The 14654-nt window shown below is 45.8% G+C and overlaps 1 protein-coding gene across 3 annotated transcripts in view; it reads right to left on the bottom strand.

Moving 5' to 3' along the window:
* Positions 1–14654, bottom strand: part of KCNJ6 (potassium inwardly rectifying channel subfamily J member 6) — a 259728-nt gene that overhangs the window by 168330 nt on the left and 76744 nt on the right. For all 3 annotated transcript variants that reach the window (XM_019655780.1, XM_019655778.1, XM_019655779.1), the window contains exon 2: positions 10216–10267. In XM_019655780.1, the coding sequence (XP_019511325.1) occupies positions 10216–10240 (25 nt within the window). In that variant the 5' untranslated portion in view covers positions 10241–10267. The remainder of the gene's footprint in view (positions 1–10215; positions 10268–14654) is intronic.

Below are 14654 nucleotides of genomic sequence, written 5' to 3'. Positions count from 1 at the left end.
TGGCTAAGTGGGCCTGAGGAGCACAACCTGCTGCTGGAGTGCATGTGAGGTTGGTGGTGTGACGGAGATAGGGAGACAGAGATTTTGGAGAGCTCATGGCCCCAGTGGATGGTGGTGGCAGCCTGGCTCAGGCTGCTGCTTGCGAGTTGCCAAGCTGGGCTGGTAGCATGGAGTCTCATGCCATGAACATCTGCTTTGTGTGTGATTGCCTTCTGTAAAGGGGGAAGAAAATGAGGGAGAGCCAATGATCCCCAATGAGGCAGGAAGACACCCTGTGAAATGCTGATGTCACTGGTGCCCCCTGAGATTGGGCAAATGGAAACCAATGAAGAAGGTCCGAGAGGTCACGGCTACCCCACAGCTGGGATCCACACCTTCAATGGCTCGAAATGGCAAAGCGAGTAAGAAAAATTATTATTGCGAGAGCCAAAGGGCAGGTCCTAAAAACTGTAGTTTTGTAAAGAATGACACTCCCACTGGCTTCCAGGAGAATTGGGGTCTCTACCTCCTCTTCCCACCTACTTTTCACCTTCACTGTTTCTACCAGTCCCAAGAACTGTTGTAGGATTTCCTACTCTCCTCTTAAACATTATCACATTGGAAAAAAAATCGCTTTGTCTTTTTGAGGTTCAATTGCATCACCAGAGTCCGGTGGCTGAGGCAGGTGGACGCTCTTTGTGGCCTCCAGGGGTGGTTCAGATGGACTCTTCCTGCGTTAAGCACATTGAGGTGGAGCCTGTAAGATGGACTGACACCGGAGACTGAATCCTGGGCGGAGCTGAGACCTGCTAGCACGTCCCACACTGCTGTAGAAGAGTGAAGGGCTGGTGTTCGCTTAGCCTGCCGTCTCCTGCCTGGTTTCCTCTAGAACAGTCATTTCCAACCTCTCAGTAGGGGGTGACTTGACCTCAGCGCAAAGTTAGTAAGGTCTGAAGACTGTTGGTTGTCACAGCTGAGGAGAGGTACTACTGGCCATCCAGTGAGCTGAGGCTAAGGGTACCATTAAACATCCTGCAATGCACAAAACTCCTCAAAGAAGAATCAGCCAACTCCAAATGTCAACAGTGCCCACACTGAGACACCCCGATTAGATCTTCATAGTGCCAGAGATGAGTTTCTTTTTTCTTTTTGTTTAAAGGTTTTATTGGGGAATTGGGGAAAGGGAAACAGCGTTGGGGAATCGGGGAAAGGGAACAGACAGGTAGAAAAGTTGCTGCTTTTTTTGTTCTTCAGTCTAGTTGTGGAGGACGTCGCTTCACTGGCCCAAGTTGGCACCATCATTGCGCTCTTCCCGGGAGAGGCAGATCAGTTGCTGGCTTCTGGACGGCTGCTCACTGTGGCTGCTGGCTACACACGGTAGCCCATGGCAACCCACTGCAGCAGGGGCTGCAGCCTACGCCGTCGCCGGCGACTCACGGCTGCCAAGCTCCAGGTTGAGCTGTTGTTCAGCATCTTAGCTGTAGAGGGCAGTGTCACTGGTCCTCATATGTGGGATCCCAACCGGGGCCCTCTGGTGTCCCAAGACAGCTCTTAACCACCGCGCCAGTCGGCCGGCCCAGAGATGAGTTTCTTACTGACCGACCCAGTCAGGGACATTCATTAGAAGATGGGGGTCAAAATCATCACCAGACTCTTAGAAGGAAGGGAAAGAGTCTGAGAAAACAGACCCAGTGTCATTCCCACATGCACGAAGACCAGTGGTAACTTATACAAATGTCGGGCACCCTAAGCTGAAATGTACTCACTTATGGTGCTGTTTTGAACATTGCTGTGTGCTTCTACCAGTAAAATCCTTTAAACACCATGCTAGTCCTGGAGATGGCAAGGGAGGAAATTGCATTCTTATTTGGAGCTGGCCATTATGGGAGGGGCCTTGGTGTGTGTGCGGGGGGCGGCAGGTGGAACCGACAGAAGCATGCAAGTCCCCAGCTTGAGGGACATGAAAGGGAGGAGAGGTGATGCTGACGTCCACGGACATGTGGCTCAGGCTTGGATCTCAGATTCCAACTGACCACGCCCACAATCTCAACCAGGAGGCCACTATCCTTGACATTGAAAGATGTCTTCCAGTAAGGACAAGCACGTGCCTCCGGGTGAACAAATAACAGCTTTTCAGAGGCGCACAGACAGGGAAGTGCCTGCTGGCTCTCTTCTGCTTTGGACCAAAGGGCGCTTGTCTGCCTAATGGTGGGACTGAAATGGTACATTGCGTGGGGACCAAAGGTGCAGTACAATCTTCTGCCTAGATCTGCATTCTGCTTCTCCTGCAAGCTGGCCCCTCCTGGCATCCACTCTGGTGCCATCCACCCTCATCCTGCAGGCAACCCAGGAATGAACACACAGAGAGGAGCTTACGTTAGTCAGAGTTGAGTCGGGAGGACAGAACCAGTCTGATGAGGGAGAGTGGGTGGGGATGGTTGAGGGATATGACTCCCAGACTCATGGGAGAACGAGAGAACCAGCCTCCAGGTTGGGCTTCCAGAACCCATTCCAGACACACATGGCAGAACTGCTGGGCAAGGGAAGGGCTGCTTCTGTCAGTACCTTTGCTGGCTGGCGCCCAGCCCTGCAGCTCACCTGCCTCAGCCTACCTGCAGGAGGGGCTCACCTTCCCAGGCTGGTACCCTGTCCACACAGGAGGTGAGAAGTGAGGGGGAGGTGGGAAAGTATCAAAATGGAGTCTTGAAGAGGTAGTGGTGGCCGCAGTGACACATGCCTTGCATTGAGAAGCAGGTCAAATGAGAAGAGAGACTTTGGAGAGAGAAAGATGAGACAGCAAAGGGTGGAAGGAACACTGCCAGGGAGAGCTGATGGCGACAGGGCCCTGGAGGGCTTGCAAAGACCTGAAATCTCCCATTTAGAGGGACCTTTTGCTCCGGTATGAGATGTAGCAATACTTCCCTGAGCGGCCATCGCTGAGGAGCTCATCCAGATAATAATCAGAAGTAACGAAGAGATGACTTAGATTGTGAACTGGCAGGACATGGGTAGTCAAGAGCGACGCATTTGCCTTTAAATCAGGTTACTTTTTAGGTGATGCTGCAACTACTTGCGTGAGTGTGAGTGAGCCTGAGCGATTTCAACACTTAATGTCTGAGTTTTATTGGTACGGAGAGGTACTTTGTTCAAAACGCAATATCTGGTAGGCTTGGTGTAGCTTTAGTTCCTCAAGATAACGTGTCTTTTAGTGCTCTGACGACGGCATACAAAGAAGCGCTCTGCCCTGCTGGAAACATTCATCACCATCCTTAACTCTCAGTCCAGCTGCAGGGTCTGTGACCAGCTGTGAACAAAGTCTGGGTGCCGCGCGCGTGCTTGGATCTGAGACCACTGCCCCGTTCCCATCTGGGAGGGGTGGCAAAACTGTGCTACACTTTGTTAAAATCCTACACCCTGCCCAAGAGGGCCTGGGGTGGGGTGCTGGCAGCAGTGTTTGAGAGGGTGGGTGGGCACTTTTCCCATGGGAATGAGTAGCTTCCAGGATCCCAGCAAGCAGGACAGGCCCCATGGGTTTAACACAGAAGGGAGTCATGCTTCCATTGTAAGGAGCCCTAACACTGCGGTGAATGGCTCCTGGCGAGAATTCTGATTCCCGCTTTCCTGGGCTCCTGGCCTTGGTTGTTCCAACCTGAGCTTCCTCTTCTTAGAGGGGTAGTTCTGCAGCCACAGGGGCAATGTGCACTCTGGTGCATTGTTCTGGTCTTCCCTGGACCCTTCCTGGCCTGTTCATCCTCTGTCCTCAGATCCCTGTCCCCGCTTCCCCTCTCAGCTCTTTATCATGGGGGCTCCCTGTCAGCTGACTTCCTGATGGGCTGACACAAAGGAGGCTCCGCTGGGGAGCCTGGAGGCAGGAGAAAGGGGAGAAGCCAAAGTATTTCTCTCCTCCTTCTTGGCCTCAGGAGGACTCTCTGGAAGCAATCACATTCCAATGTGGCTCCAAGCTGTCATCTCCCTCCATCCCCTGACTTAGGGGTGGCGGTGGTCCCTTGCCATTGCTAACAAGTGGATGGTGCCCCTGTATCCCAATCCAGCTTCTTGGCATTTCCAGCATATAGTTCAGGCCCCCTGCCTTCTGGTGGGAGCTAGCTTATGTCCTCCTTCCAAGAACGGGATGAAATTGTACCCCATTCTTTACAGGTTAGACGTGGCTGCTGACTTTGGCTAATGCAATGAGAGCAGAAGTGACATGTGTCACCTGTGGGTAGAATTTTAAGGTGCAGTGTCAATATGCCATGTTCTCTGTACACCAAGGCAGTGAATGTGAAGACATAGGTGCAGAGGGAGCCCCTGACAGCTGGGGCCCTGGGAGATCCCAAAGTGCCAAGTGCATGGCTGACCAGTGTGGGCAGGTAACATAAAGGGGAAATAAATATGTCTGTGTATGTGTGCACACATGTGTGTTCACACGTTGTAGGTGTGTACATAAGCAGGTGTGTACATATGTACGTGCATGTGTGCATATGTACATGTGTGTGCATGCTAAACCACAGAGATATTTTATTGTTATTGCAGCATGACCCAGCCTCTCCCTCCTGATATACTCACACCTGCCCCATTTGTACCCTCAAACTGGGGGGTTGTTTCCTAAGGCACCCTGGTGGTTTACCAACAGTGACGCCAAACAGCGGAAGACTGTACCCTACTATTGTGCATTCCCTCAGTTTAGCACGTTCAAACTTGAACCCATTGTATCAGCTCCTCACATCGCTCCTTCTCTTGCATTTCCAGCCATGGGGGCTCATGGATGCTTCAGCCAGCCCCCTCCCCTAAGCTCAAAGCATGGGCAGCGTCCCCACGCCATTCGTTTCCCTCTCCACCACCTCCCACGGGTCACCACGTCTTTCACACGTGTTGGGTCCACCCTCCTCTTGCCTCTGGGGCTCTCAGCTCCTGGGACACCAGCTCCTGGCTGCTTTCGTCTACTTTTGCCCCAACCTGAAATCCACCCCGCGAGGCCTTCGTGCAATTGTTCTAAAATGCCAATCTGCTTAAAGAGCTAAAGTGCTGCCCCATCACCCACAGGAGATCCCAGGTGCCACATTAGTCCTCTCATGATCTGACTCTTGCCTATGTACTCAGCCTTCAGATGTCTCGCTGCCCCAGCTCCTTGCTGCTGCTGTATCAATGTTTTACTCTTTCCTTGGTCAGCCATGTCCTTCCCAATGCTGAGTCCTGGGTCCTGGCACTCACAGTCCCACCGGCTGCCTGGTGGAGCCCTTGCGTCCTTGGTGCGCCTTTATGACGCACACACACATTGGAAGGAGAGCTTTGCTGCCCCTCCACAGGCGGCCACTTGGAAGAGTGCATTTCTCTGTCCTGGAGCTGTGAGTCTCCTGCCTCCTTCACCCCCAAACACTGCACAGTGTGTGGGCAGGGACCCCATGTTCTTGTCTTTGCATGCCTTAACACAATGCCAGAGTTATAACAGCTACTCCATAAGCAGGGAATAAATGATGATAAAAAAAACCACCCATTGCACTTCAATAGAAATAATTTAATGTGTGGTAATTGTAATTGGTTCTCACTCTTCATTTCATTTGACACTTAGAAAATTTCAAGTCTGGGCTAAATTTGAGCCATTACTTTAATAGTAGGAGGAGGAATTTTCTCTACATCAAAGCAGAAACCAAGCCCTCTAAGCCCCTCACAACGCAGGTCCTGGGCTCTGGGGAGTGGGAGGGACTACGGCCCAGTCCCTCTGCCCTGGCTGGGGAAGGGCCACCCACCCTGGAGCTTCTCAGGGTACCGTGGTTACTCACTGTTTATTCAGAAATGATGCTGAGTAACTCTTCTCTTTCTTGTGCAGATGTGTTATGGGTGTGATCTCAAGGTGGACCACACAGGAGGGGGCAGCCTGGTTAGAATGACTTGTGAGGAAGACCAGAAGGGATGCCCTAGTTGGCGAAGGAAACCCTTGGGGCATGCATGCCTGAGAGAGGCTAGACAGAGGGCAACAGAAAGCAGTGGGAAGTCAACTCCTCTGGCCAAGATGCAGAGTGAGCCCTGGCTGGCCTCATGGCCCTCTGGTGGCACCATCTACTGTGATTCACTGCAGTCATGACTGATGCAGACAGGAGGAGGAAGTGGGGCTCCAAGAATGCCAGCTGAACTCTGGGTCAGGGGCCTCTGAAAGGGACCCTGCAGCCTGGAGAAGTATCAGGGCCAAGCCTCCCTACCTGCACCAGCCTTGCAACTCTGTCACCTCACACAAGACCAGGTATCTGATTATAATCCACATTGCTAATGAACCCATGCAGCGAGGCTTCCTATGTTGTATTTGATAAGTCCCAGGAGCTCTAGGTGTGTGTGCGCGGGGTGTGATACATCGGCAAGCTGTTACTGTGAAGTAAATTATTACAGAAATTTATGTAAGAACAGCCTACAAAGGTACTCTGTACAGACCATGATTCTAGAGGTCTCAGGCTGTTTGCACGCCTCTGGACAACCTCTAATTTATCACTGTCTGACTCAGATTTCAGTACCCAGGACAGAGCCTGCCTGTTCCCATGGCACCCCTGATGGCAGCACAATGCAGGATTTGGTTTCCTTGGGTGGGTCACTGTCTGCCTATTTCTGGACAGGGCTGTTAGTCTCCACTTGGTCAGGCTTTCAGCTCAATTTCAGTTAATGGAAGGGGTAACAGAGTGCTGGTTGCTGATGGTCAAGCTGTCAGGAATTCCTCCCAATGTGGGGTTTTGGGCTGCACCACTGGGGACAGGGCTTCCAGTGGTCTAAATAGGAAAGCACCCATTTCCAAGATGCAAACAGAGACTAACATGTCGAAGGGCAGTGAGAAGTAATCAATAGCCTTTGGAAGTTTGAAAGTCCACAGCTGGTTAATGGGAGTGTGCAGGGGACTAATTTTAGACCTCACTGTGCCTCTCAGTCAGTGCTTCTGTTTGCCTCCTCTCTTTTGCAGCCTTGTCTTCTCTCTTCTCCTTGTGATTTTGTCCCTTTCCTCCTCAATAGCTCCTTTTTTGGGTCTTTTTCATCATATATATATTTCCCTATGTATTTGCTCGTGTAATTTTGCTGTCTCTCTCTTTCTTCTTCCTTTCTGTTTTTTGTCCTTTCTCTTTTTTCCTTCCGTATCATGCTCCCTCCTCATTTTGACAATATGACATAAAAATATTTTGAGGTATTACCTTGTATTCATTACATAAGCTGCTTTTAATTAAACATTGAAAAGCCTGCTAATATGTTTTTGTCTCTTGTTTACTCTTTTAAAAAATGACTAAAGTTGATTAATGGCACATGATGGAAAGAAACACTCCCCATTCCTGCTCTAGAGGTCAAAGAGGACACCCCATCCCCATTGTGGTACTGGCACAGCCATCAATAACAGGTGGACCCCTATGGTGATAGGAGACGAATCTGTCTCCAGTTCGCATTAAGCATAGAGATCTAGGAACCAGATGATTTTTGCTTGGCAGGGTAAGAAGCAAAGTATTTACTGTCTCTGGAAAACCATCCAGTGCCCTGTGTCCTGGGCATTCACGGCTCTGTTTATATCTCTTTCCTCCTGTGACCATGGATTTGATGTTTCCATCAAATTTACTGCATAGTAATTATTTATTAATCCATTGCTTAGCCTACTCATGGAATCTCCCTACATATTTATGCATTTATTTCCTTGTAGATTTCCTATGTAGAATAAATGTATTGCTGTATATAACATTATTCATGAGTTTAACTTTGATGAAATATTTATTAGTATTGACCGCATGACTAACTTTCATAGCGAGCACCTAGAAGAGGTATAGCTTGTCTTATATATTTTATAATGTATTTTATTTTTGTAAGGATCAGTGAATTGGAATATTGGGTGTGATTCCAAGGTCTGGTCTCAAATTTTAAATTTCCTTGTGCATTGAACATATCTAGGTGATCTTTTTCATAAAGACAAAGCAAATTAAAAGAATTACTGTGCCCTTTCATCTACCCAATGGTTTGGAATTCAACTTTGACAGAATGCTTTTAAGCCAATGGATTCATAGATCAAAGTCATTACAATTACCGCAGAGACAAACCTGAAACTTAAAACCAACAAACCAGTAGTTCAAGTGAGGGGCTCTTCTAGAAATGCATTTGAGTCCAATAGAGATAGAATAATGAAGATACCTTTATTGGAAGTATTTGATAGGATAGATATGGGCAAACAGGGGCAAGTCTAGGGAGCAGCCATTTAGCTTCGGGGACAGCCGTCTGGCTCCAACTAAAGTTTGCACAATATCTGATAACAAGCTTAATCACATCCTCCTCCACCCCAATGGACAGAGGAAGCTGACCACAATGGAAGATTCCCCGACAGGCCGAAGCAGGTTACATCCTGTTTAGAAAAGTATAAAACCCTAGCTAAACAGAATCTCAGCAGAGCTGTCTACTCTAGACTCTGCCCCTGGCAACTCCTCTGCCAGTGCTTCTCTTCTTAAATAAGCTTTCTGACGTCTACTCCTTCACGCCTTGTGAATTCTTTCACAACCCGTGAGCGACCATGACAGTATTGACCAGTAGATCGCTTATGGTATTCTTAATGTTTTACAATTCAGTTAGGTGAGTTGAAAAAAGTAACACTCACTGGACTAGAATATCAATTTTTAACAAGGGCCTCATCTTAAAAACTTTTAGCATCATAACTAATGTGCAACACTACCTAGTTTAATTTGCATGTGCACTAAAGACTCCATTTGTTGACAGTGATGCTAGGTTCCAAGCTATTGCTTTTTCTAGCATTCAGAGAAACTGTGGGTCTTCTGTGCTGGTGACTCTGAACTTAAGAGATTAGAACTATACCTGCTAATATGCCATAGATTGTGAATTAGTTGGTGTTGTCCTCTCACCTAAATCATTACAAGCTATTTACACCTCAAGCACTCCACAGCCCCACTCCATATTTTGACAACACAGCCTCATTAGTTCTGTGACGATACTGGTAACCTTACTACGTATTTCATTTAGGTCTGAGGAGAGAACATCCCGTGACTTTCAGATCCTTTTCCTTACAGAGAACCTGTCTGGGGTTTCTCAAACCAAGTGGCAAGTCCTTTGAACACTTTTCGGTCTGCAAGACTAGAGGCAGGAAGAAGCGCGGGGCAGACAGAGGGCAGGGATGGTACAGAAATGAGGGAGGAAGAGAGGTGGTGAGTATGGCAGGGCAGTTGTTCCTACTCTCTGTGAGTCGTTGTTGACGTGGTGAAATTAGCATGCATTCAAGGCAAATAAAATTAGGCAGGGGTTTTGGGTCAGGAATTAAAGAAATGCAATGTAAAGAACTTCTTAACATTATCTTTTCTTGGGCTGGAATGCGGACCTTTGGGGATAAGCGTTCATCGACTATGCTACAAAAGAACACTTGTATTTCAACCGTTTCATGATCTGCGAAATAGTAGAAGGAGGAAGCAGGGGCCCAGTTAAGCGTGGGCAAGATTAATGGTGAATTTAGTTAGGTGTGCATGGCCTAATGATAATGGAGAAGTGTTTGTAAGCATCCCTTGTAACTTCAGACATGAATTCTATCACCAGGAACAAGGTATATTTTCAAAGGGAAAAAAACCCTGCCTTGTCTGTTTATTTCAGATCCACTTGGTCTTTAATATTTAAACGTCAACAAAAAAATTGCATTTCTCATTTTTCTGGAGGATTTATTTTAATTAATTCTTCTTCTTAAAAATGTATATTCTGTTTATGTAGCTTAAGAGCTTAGAACATTATACCACTGATCTATTCCAAACCTAAATAATTACAAGCTATTTATATCTCAAGCACTCCATTTTTTTAATAGCTCTGTCTGAAGTTTCTGAATGACACCTGAAAGGTTTAACAATCAAACCATTCTTTCTTCTCTTTAGATTATCCAGCCTATGCAATATCTGCACATAAACCTTCAGCTGACTTGGACGAAAGCTCCTAAAAGTCAAGTTGAAATAATTGTGGGCCTTGATCCCCAATGCAGTGCTACAAAAAAAATCCATTTTGATTTTCAGCTCCATACATTCAGTAACAATTTCAGCACAGAATTTGACCACATGCAAGATGGATCTTGAACAACGCGTAATGTAACATCAACACAGTGTGATATGTGTCAAATAGACCTTGACTATCGCAAGAGTGAAAGAGAAAGACAAATCAGATAATCACAACGGGATGTGGTTTTTGCAAGATGGTGTGGCTTTCCATTCCAAACCAGAAATAAAAAATAAATTTCAAGTTACTCACTCATGGATTCTGTCAGCTTGGCCATTGTTGCAGTTTCTTCTTTGTGCTTTTCCTGGGGGTGAGAAGAAAAGACGATTTACGCCTAAGGCACATCTTAGCTATGAATTAACACAGTGGGTCTCTTACAGCTCTATCTATCTCCCTTCTTTTTCCTATGTAAAAATATGATCACCGATGATGAAATGAATTGTAAATTCTCACATTATAGCTCTACTATCAGTTAGTCACCAGAAAGAGATTTTTCAAGACATTAAAAAAGTTGCCACTGCTCTTGGAAATAAGCATCTGTCATAGTGATCTTGGATATATATAATTGGTGACGCACAGCCAGTTTCTAGAACCTTTTTGACACTGGAGTTCTGACATCCACATGCCAATCCTTTGCTCTCTATTTTCTCTTGTTGAAGCTTTTCTGGTATTTTTGGAGTTGGTATTTTTGTAGTCATTTGGTTTCTTTTTTTTCTTCCTGAAAGTTAAATAGGTTTTATACATTTTCCTTTGTCTTACTTTTCTGAGGTCCTGGGAGCTTTTCAAAGTCATCACTTTTGATGGATTTATAACCTTCTTTATTTGGGGATGAAAACATTTTGTTTCAATTGGAATATGGGTTATAACCCACTGAGTTTGAGAGTCAGAACAATACATACAGAGATTAAATCTGTCCTAATTAAAATATTACTTTGGGGGTATTAACAATAGTGGTCATCTCTACTGAAAAGTTCTCTTCAAATTCTTCATGTTCCTTTTATTTCCTGACATGTACAGCAATTGAACTATTGGCCATTATTATTATTTTTTTTGAAGCCTTATTTTTTTTCTTACTATGGAGCTAATACATGCTCATTATTTAAAAACTCAGAAAATATTGAAAAATTATAAATCAGAAAATATAGTGCTCTCATAATTACATTTAAACACCTATTTCCATTTCTATACCTATGAATATATACAAATATGGAAATATGGTCCCATTTCTAGAAATACACATATCTGTATGCTACATACAATGTTGTAAGTTGGTCTTTCACTTAATACCTATCATCCATCTTTCTATGTCAATAAGGTTAAAATACATCATCATTTTTTAATGATTGCATAGCATTTATCATGGGTTATACCATAATTTCCTTAACCAGATCCATTAAGTTTGCTTACAATTTTTCATTATTTTATAAAATGCTGCGATGAGCATTCTTGAACTCACTTCTTTGTGCACTCATCCTTTTAATTAGAGAGGATAATTAGGGTTAGGTATGGCAAGGCCAAACAAAATGACTATTAAGAATTTTGATGATTGTCCCCCCTAAAGGTTGGATCTGATAGTGTATAACAGTGTTTGTTTTCTTACATTCTTGTGAATTTGCCAATAACGTTAGCACATTCCCCTCCTCAATCTTTGCTGAACGGATAGACAAAAAGTGGCATCTTGTTTTTTATACTGCCATTTTCCTTTCTCTGACCTTTTCTTTATGGACAATCAGAGTATCCCTTCACGTGTAATCAGTACACCATTGACGCTTACTTCCCTATTGCAGGGCTCTGTCTCTCCTGCCACCAACAATTTCAGTCCTTAGAAGCCAAGGGTGGCGCTTACTTTTCGCCACGGCCATTGTACAGTGCCAAGCGCATCCCAGCTGCTTGGCTAGGACTTGAGTTGATGCGCTACGGCTCGGCTGCTGAAGTGCAGTCGATAAAATCATGACTCATCCTTCTAGTGCCACTAGGAGTCTACTTTGCGTGTCAACAAACAGCATTGTGCATCACAAGTAGATGCTTGATTTTCACAAGCTCTGTATACATAGCAATGAAACCAGGGCACCGCCTCTTACTTAAACGAATCATTGCCGTTGAGAACAGAAGAGCTCAGGGAGCATATTCTGCCATCCGACCCGAGGTGGCACTTAACCCATGATGTTTAGCCTGCCACTTGGTTTATATCGAGATGCAGAGAAATAGCCTGGCTATGGGAGAGGCTAAGAGTGTCGTGTAGTACAGAAAAATAAGAGGCAGAGAGAAACCCATCACCTCAGCACTGGTCCACGGCAGTGTGCACAGAGGCTGCTTCCAAGGCAGGGGGACCATAGCGGTTTGCAATTCATGGATAGAAGCAACTCCGTGGGGAGAACTCGGTGAAGCTCCTCCTTGACCTGTAGGAACCTTGTTCTGTCTCTGCCTGCTTTGTCGTTGATTCTTCACTTCACCACTTAGCACAGTCTGTGGGTTCGGCCCCTTTAGTTACTCCATCTCTCCTGTGTCCTGGCCTGTGACTTGCTCCGCCTTTATTATCTGGCTCTGTGCCTCCTGTCAGGCCTCACTCTGGATCACAGACCTCTTCAGCTTGGCCCGCCTTTGATGGCTGCAATGGTGAGACTTCCCAAACCACAGGCTCCCAGATTCCAGGCATTATATCCTTACAAAGCCCTGTCAAATTGACCTGTCCTCTTGTGTGTCACCACTTTACCTCTTGTGACCAAGGACCCTGCCACCTTTTTGATCCCAGCCTTGTTGCTGGGTGGTCCTTGCAGCTATTCTTATTCAGATGTGTTGGATATCCTAATCCTGGAGAAATCAAATACGACCTGTATCAGCACTTTTCTCTTCTCTATAATTAAATAGAAAATTCTGATATCGATGGGGCAGGAGCCCTTAAAAATCCTAAATTAAACTCTCTCAGTTTGACTTATCTGCATCATAACTTATGGTGGAAAGCATGACATATGTTTCTGTGTAAGTACTTTAGTCATTCTATGGGTGTCTTTAAACTCCTTGTCCTTCCCTCATTATCAGAAAGTTGAGGTTTGCATGGCATGTATCCCCCGTAAGGCATTGACATTCCATTCCCCATCCCAAGCAAATTCTCCTTTTTCTGAAGCCAAGAGTTTCCTCCAAAGTAAACTTGCTAGTTATAGGATTTACAACACTGGGAAGGGACTTAGAATAGTAGCATATTTATTCTGGAAGAAATTCTTTTAGAGATTGTCAAGTCCAACCCCTTAGTGATGCAGTTGGCAAAACTGCTTATGCCAAGAAAGGAATTTACATTAAGCTGGTCTCTTTCCCTTGTCAATAACCTCTACTGCCCAGAAACCTCAAGGTCTGCCACACATGAACATATTGAGACGCGATTCCTTATACAATAACTCTGGTGCTATGTTTACCTTCTCTGTATTCTTTGGTCAAGCAATCTCCTTCTCAACAATATCCTGGATTTCCACAAGTGGCTGATGACTTCCAAATTTATTTATCCAGCTCTGACCTCCCCATCCAACTCTGGCTCTCTACTAGACAGCCTCATCCAGATGTTCAATGGACGCTCCAAACTAACATGGTCAAAGCTATTCTCTGTTCCCCAGCACTTTCCACCAGTGCTCCCCATCCCACCCAGCCCCTCACACTTGGACTTCTTTTCCCATTCTCTGTCTTTGGCTTATGAGATTACCACCCACATTGTGCCTGAGCTAGAAATGTGGAAACCCCTGCTTCTGCTTTATTCCTTACACCTGATGTTTCCTGTATGAAATCTGACCCTCCTTAGCTGCTGTCTCTAAAGGGACTGTAAATGTGGCTTCCAGCTGCCTCCAGCCTCACCTGCAGCACTGAAGGTTTGTCTTTGAACAACCCCTGGGGAGTCTATCTAAAGTGCAAAGCCAGGCACCCTTGCTCGAAATCCTTCAGTCCTTCTCTACCAAATGAGTATGCAACCCTTGTCTTTCAGTCAGGCCTGGTTGTCAGATGCTTCTATCTTCCCCACTCTCACTCTAGTTAGAGGTACCTTCCTGCCTTGGCAATCACTGTTCTCGGCCTAGACACTTCCACTTCCATTTCCTCCTTGTGCCCCCCAAATTCATCCCTAAAAAAACTCCGCTGGACACCACTATTCTTCCTGACCATCTTTCTGACTTTTATTTCTAAAAATGTTGATGCTCAAATTTGTCCTTGTATCACATTGTATAATGTGTATAATGAGAGAAGGGACTCCAGGACCTTTGGAGAAGCCACGTCTCGCCACCCAGTAGTCTTAGTGGAGGCTCCATTGGCACAGCCACCATGGCTGTGAGGCAGTACATGGTAGACCAGAAGTCTCTGCCACTGGAAGGCTGCCCATCCCCCAGGGTGTGATTCATCATGAGTGTCAACAGGTGGTGACCACATACCCCACACCCCCATTGCTAACACCCTCTACCAGAATAAAAGCTTCTAGAACCTTGGCCTGCTTCTTGGAAGAGCTGGGCAATTTTGCACTAGGAGGCACTCCATTTACAATTGTGTTTCCATACATTTAATGGAAAAACAGAAACATTTAAAATTTGGGGGAATCGTGATGATGTGTTTGAGCAAAACATGCCCACAGATGCTGAAAAAAAAATCCTAAGTGTCTTGTTAAAATCATACCAAACTCCTTAGGTATTGACTGTCAGGGGCAGTGGATATTTAATTGT

The sequence above is a fragment of the Hipposideros armiger genome, unplaced genomic scaffold, assembly GCF_001890085.2.
Source record: "Hipposideros armiger isolate ML-2016 unplaced genomic scaffold, ASM189008v1 scaffold_246, whole genome shotgun sequence".
Taxonomy (NCBI): domain Eukaryota; kingdom Metazoa; phylum Chordata; class Mammalia; order Chiroptera; family Hipposideridae; genus Hipposideros; species Hipposideros armiger.
This window is presented reverse-complemented; position numbering and strand designations above follow the sequence as displayed.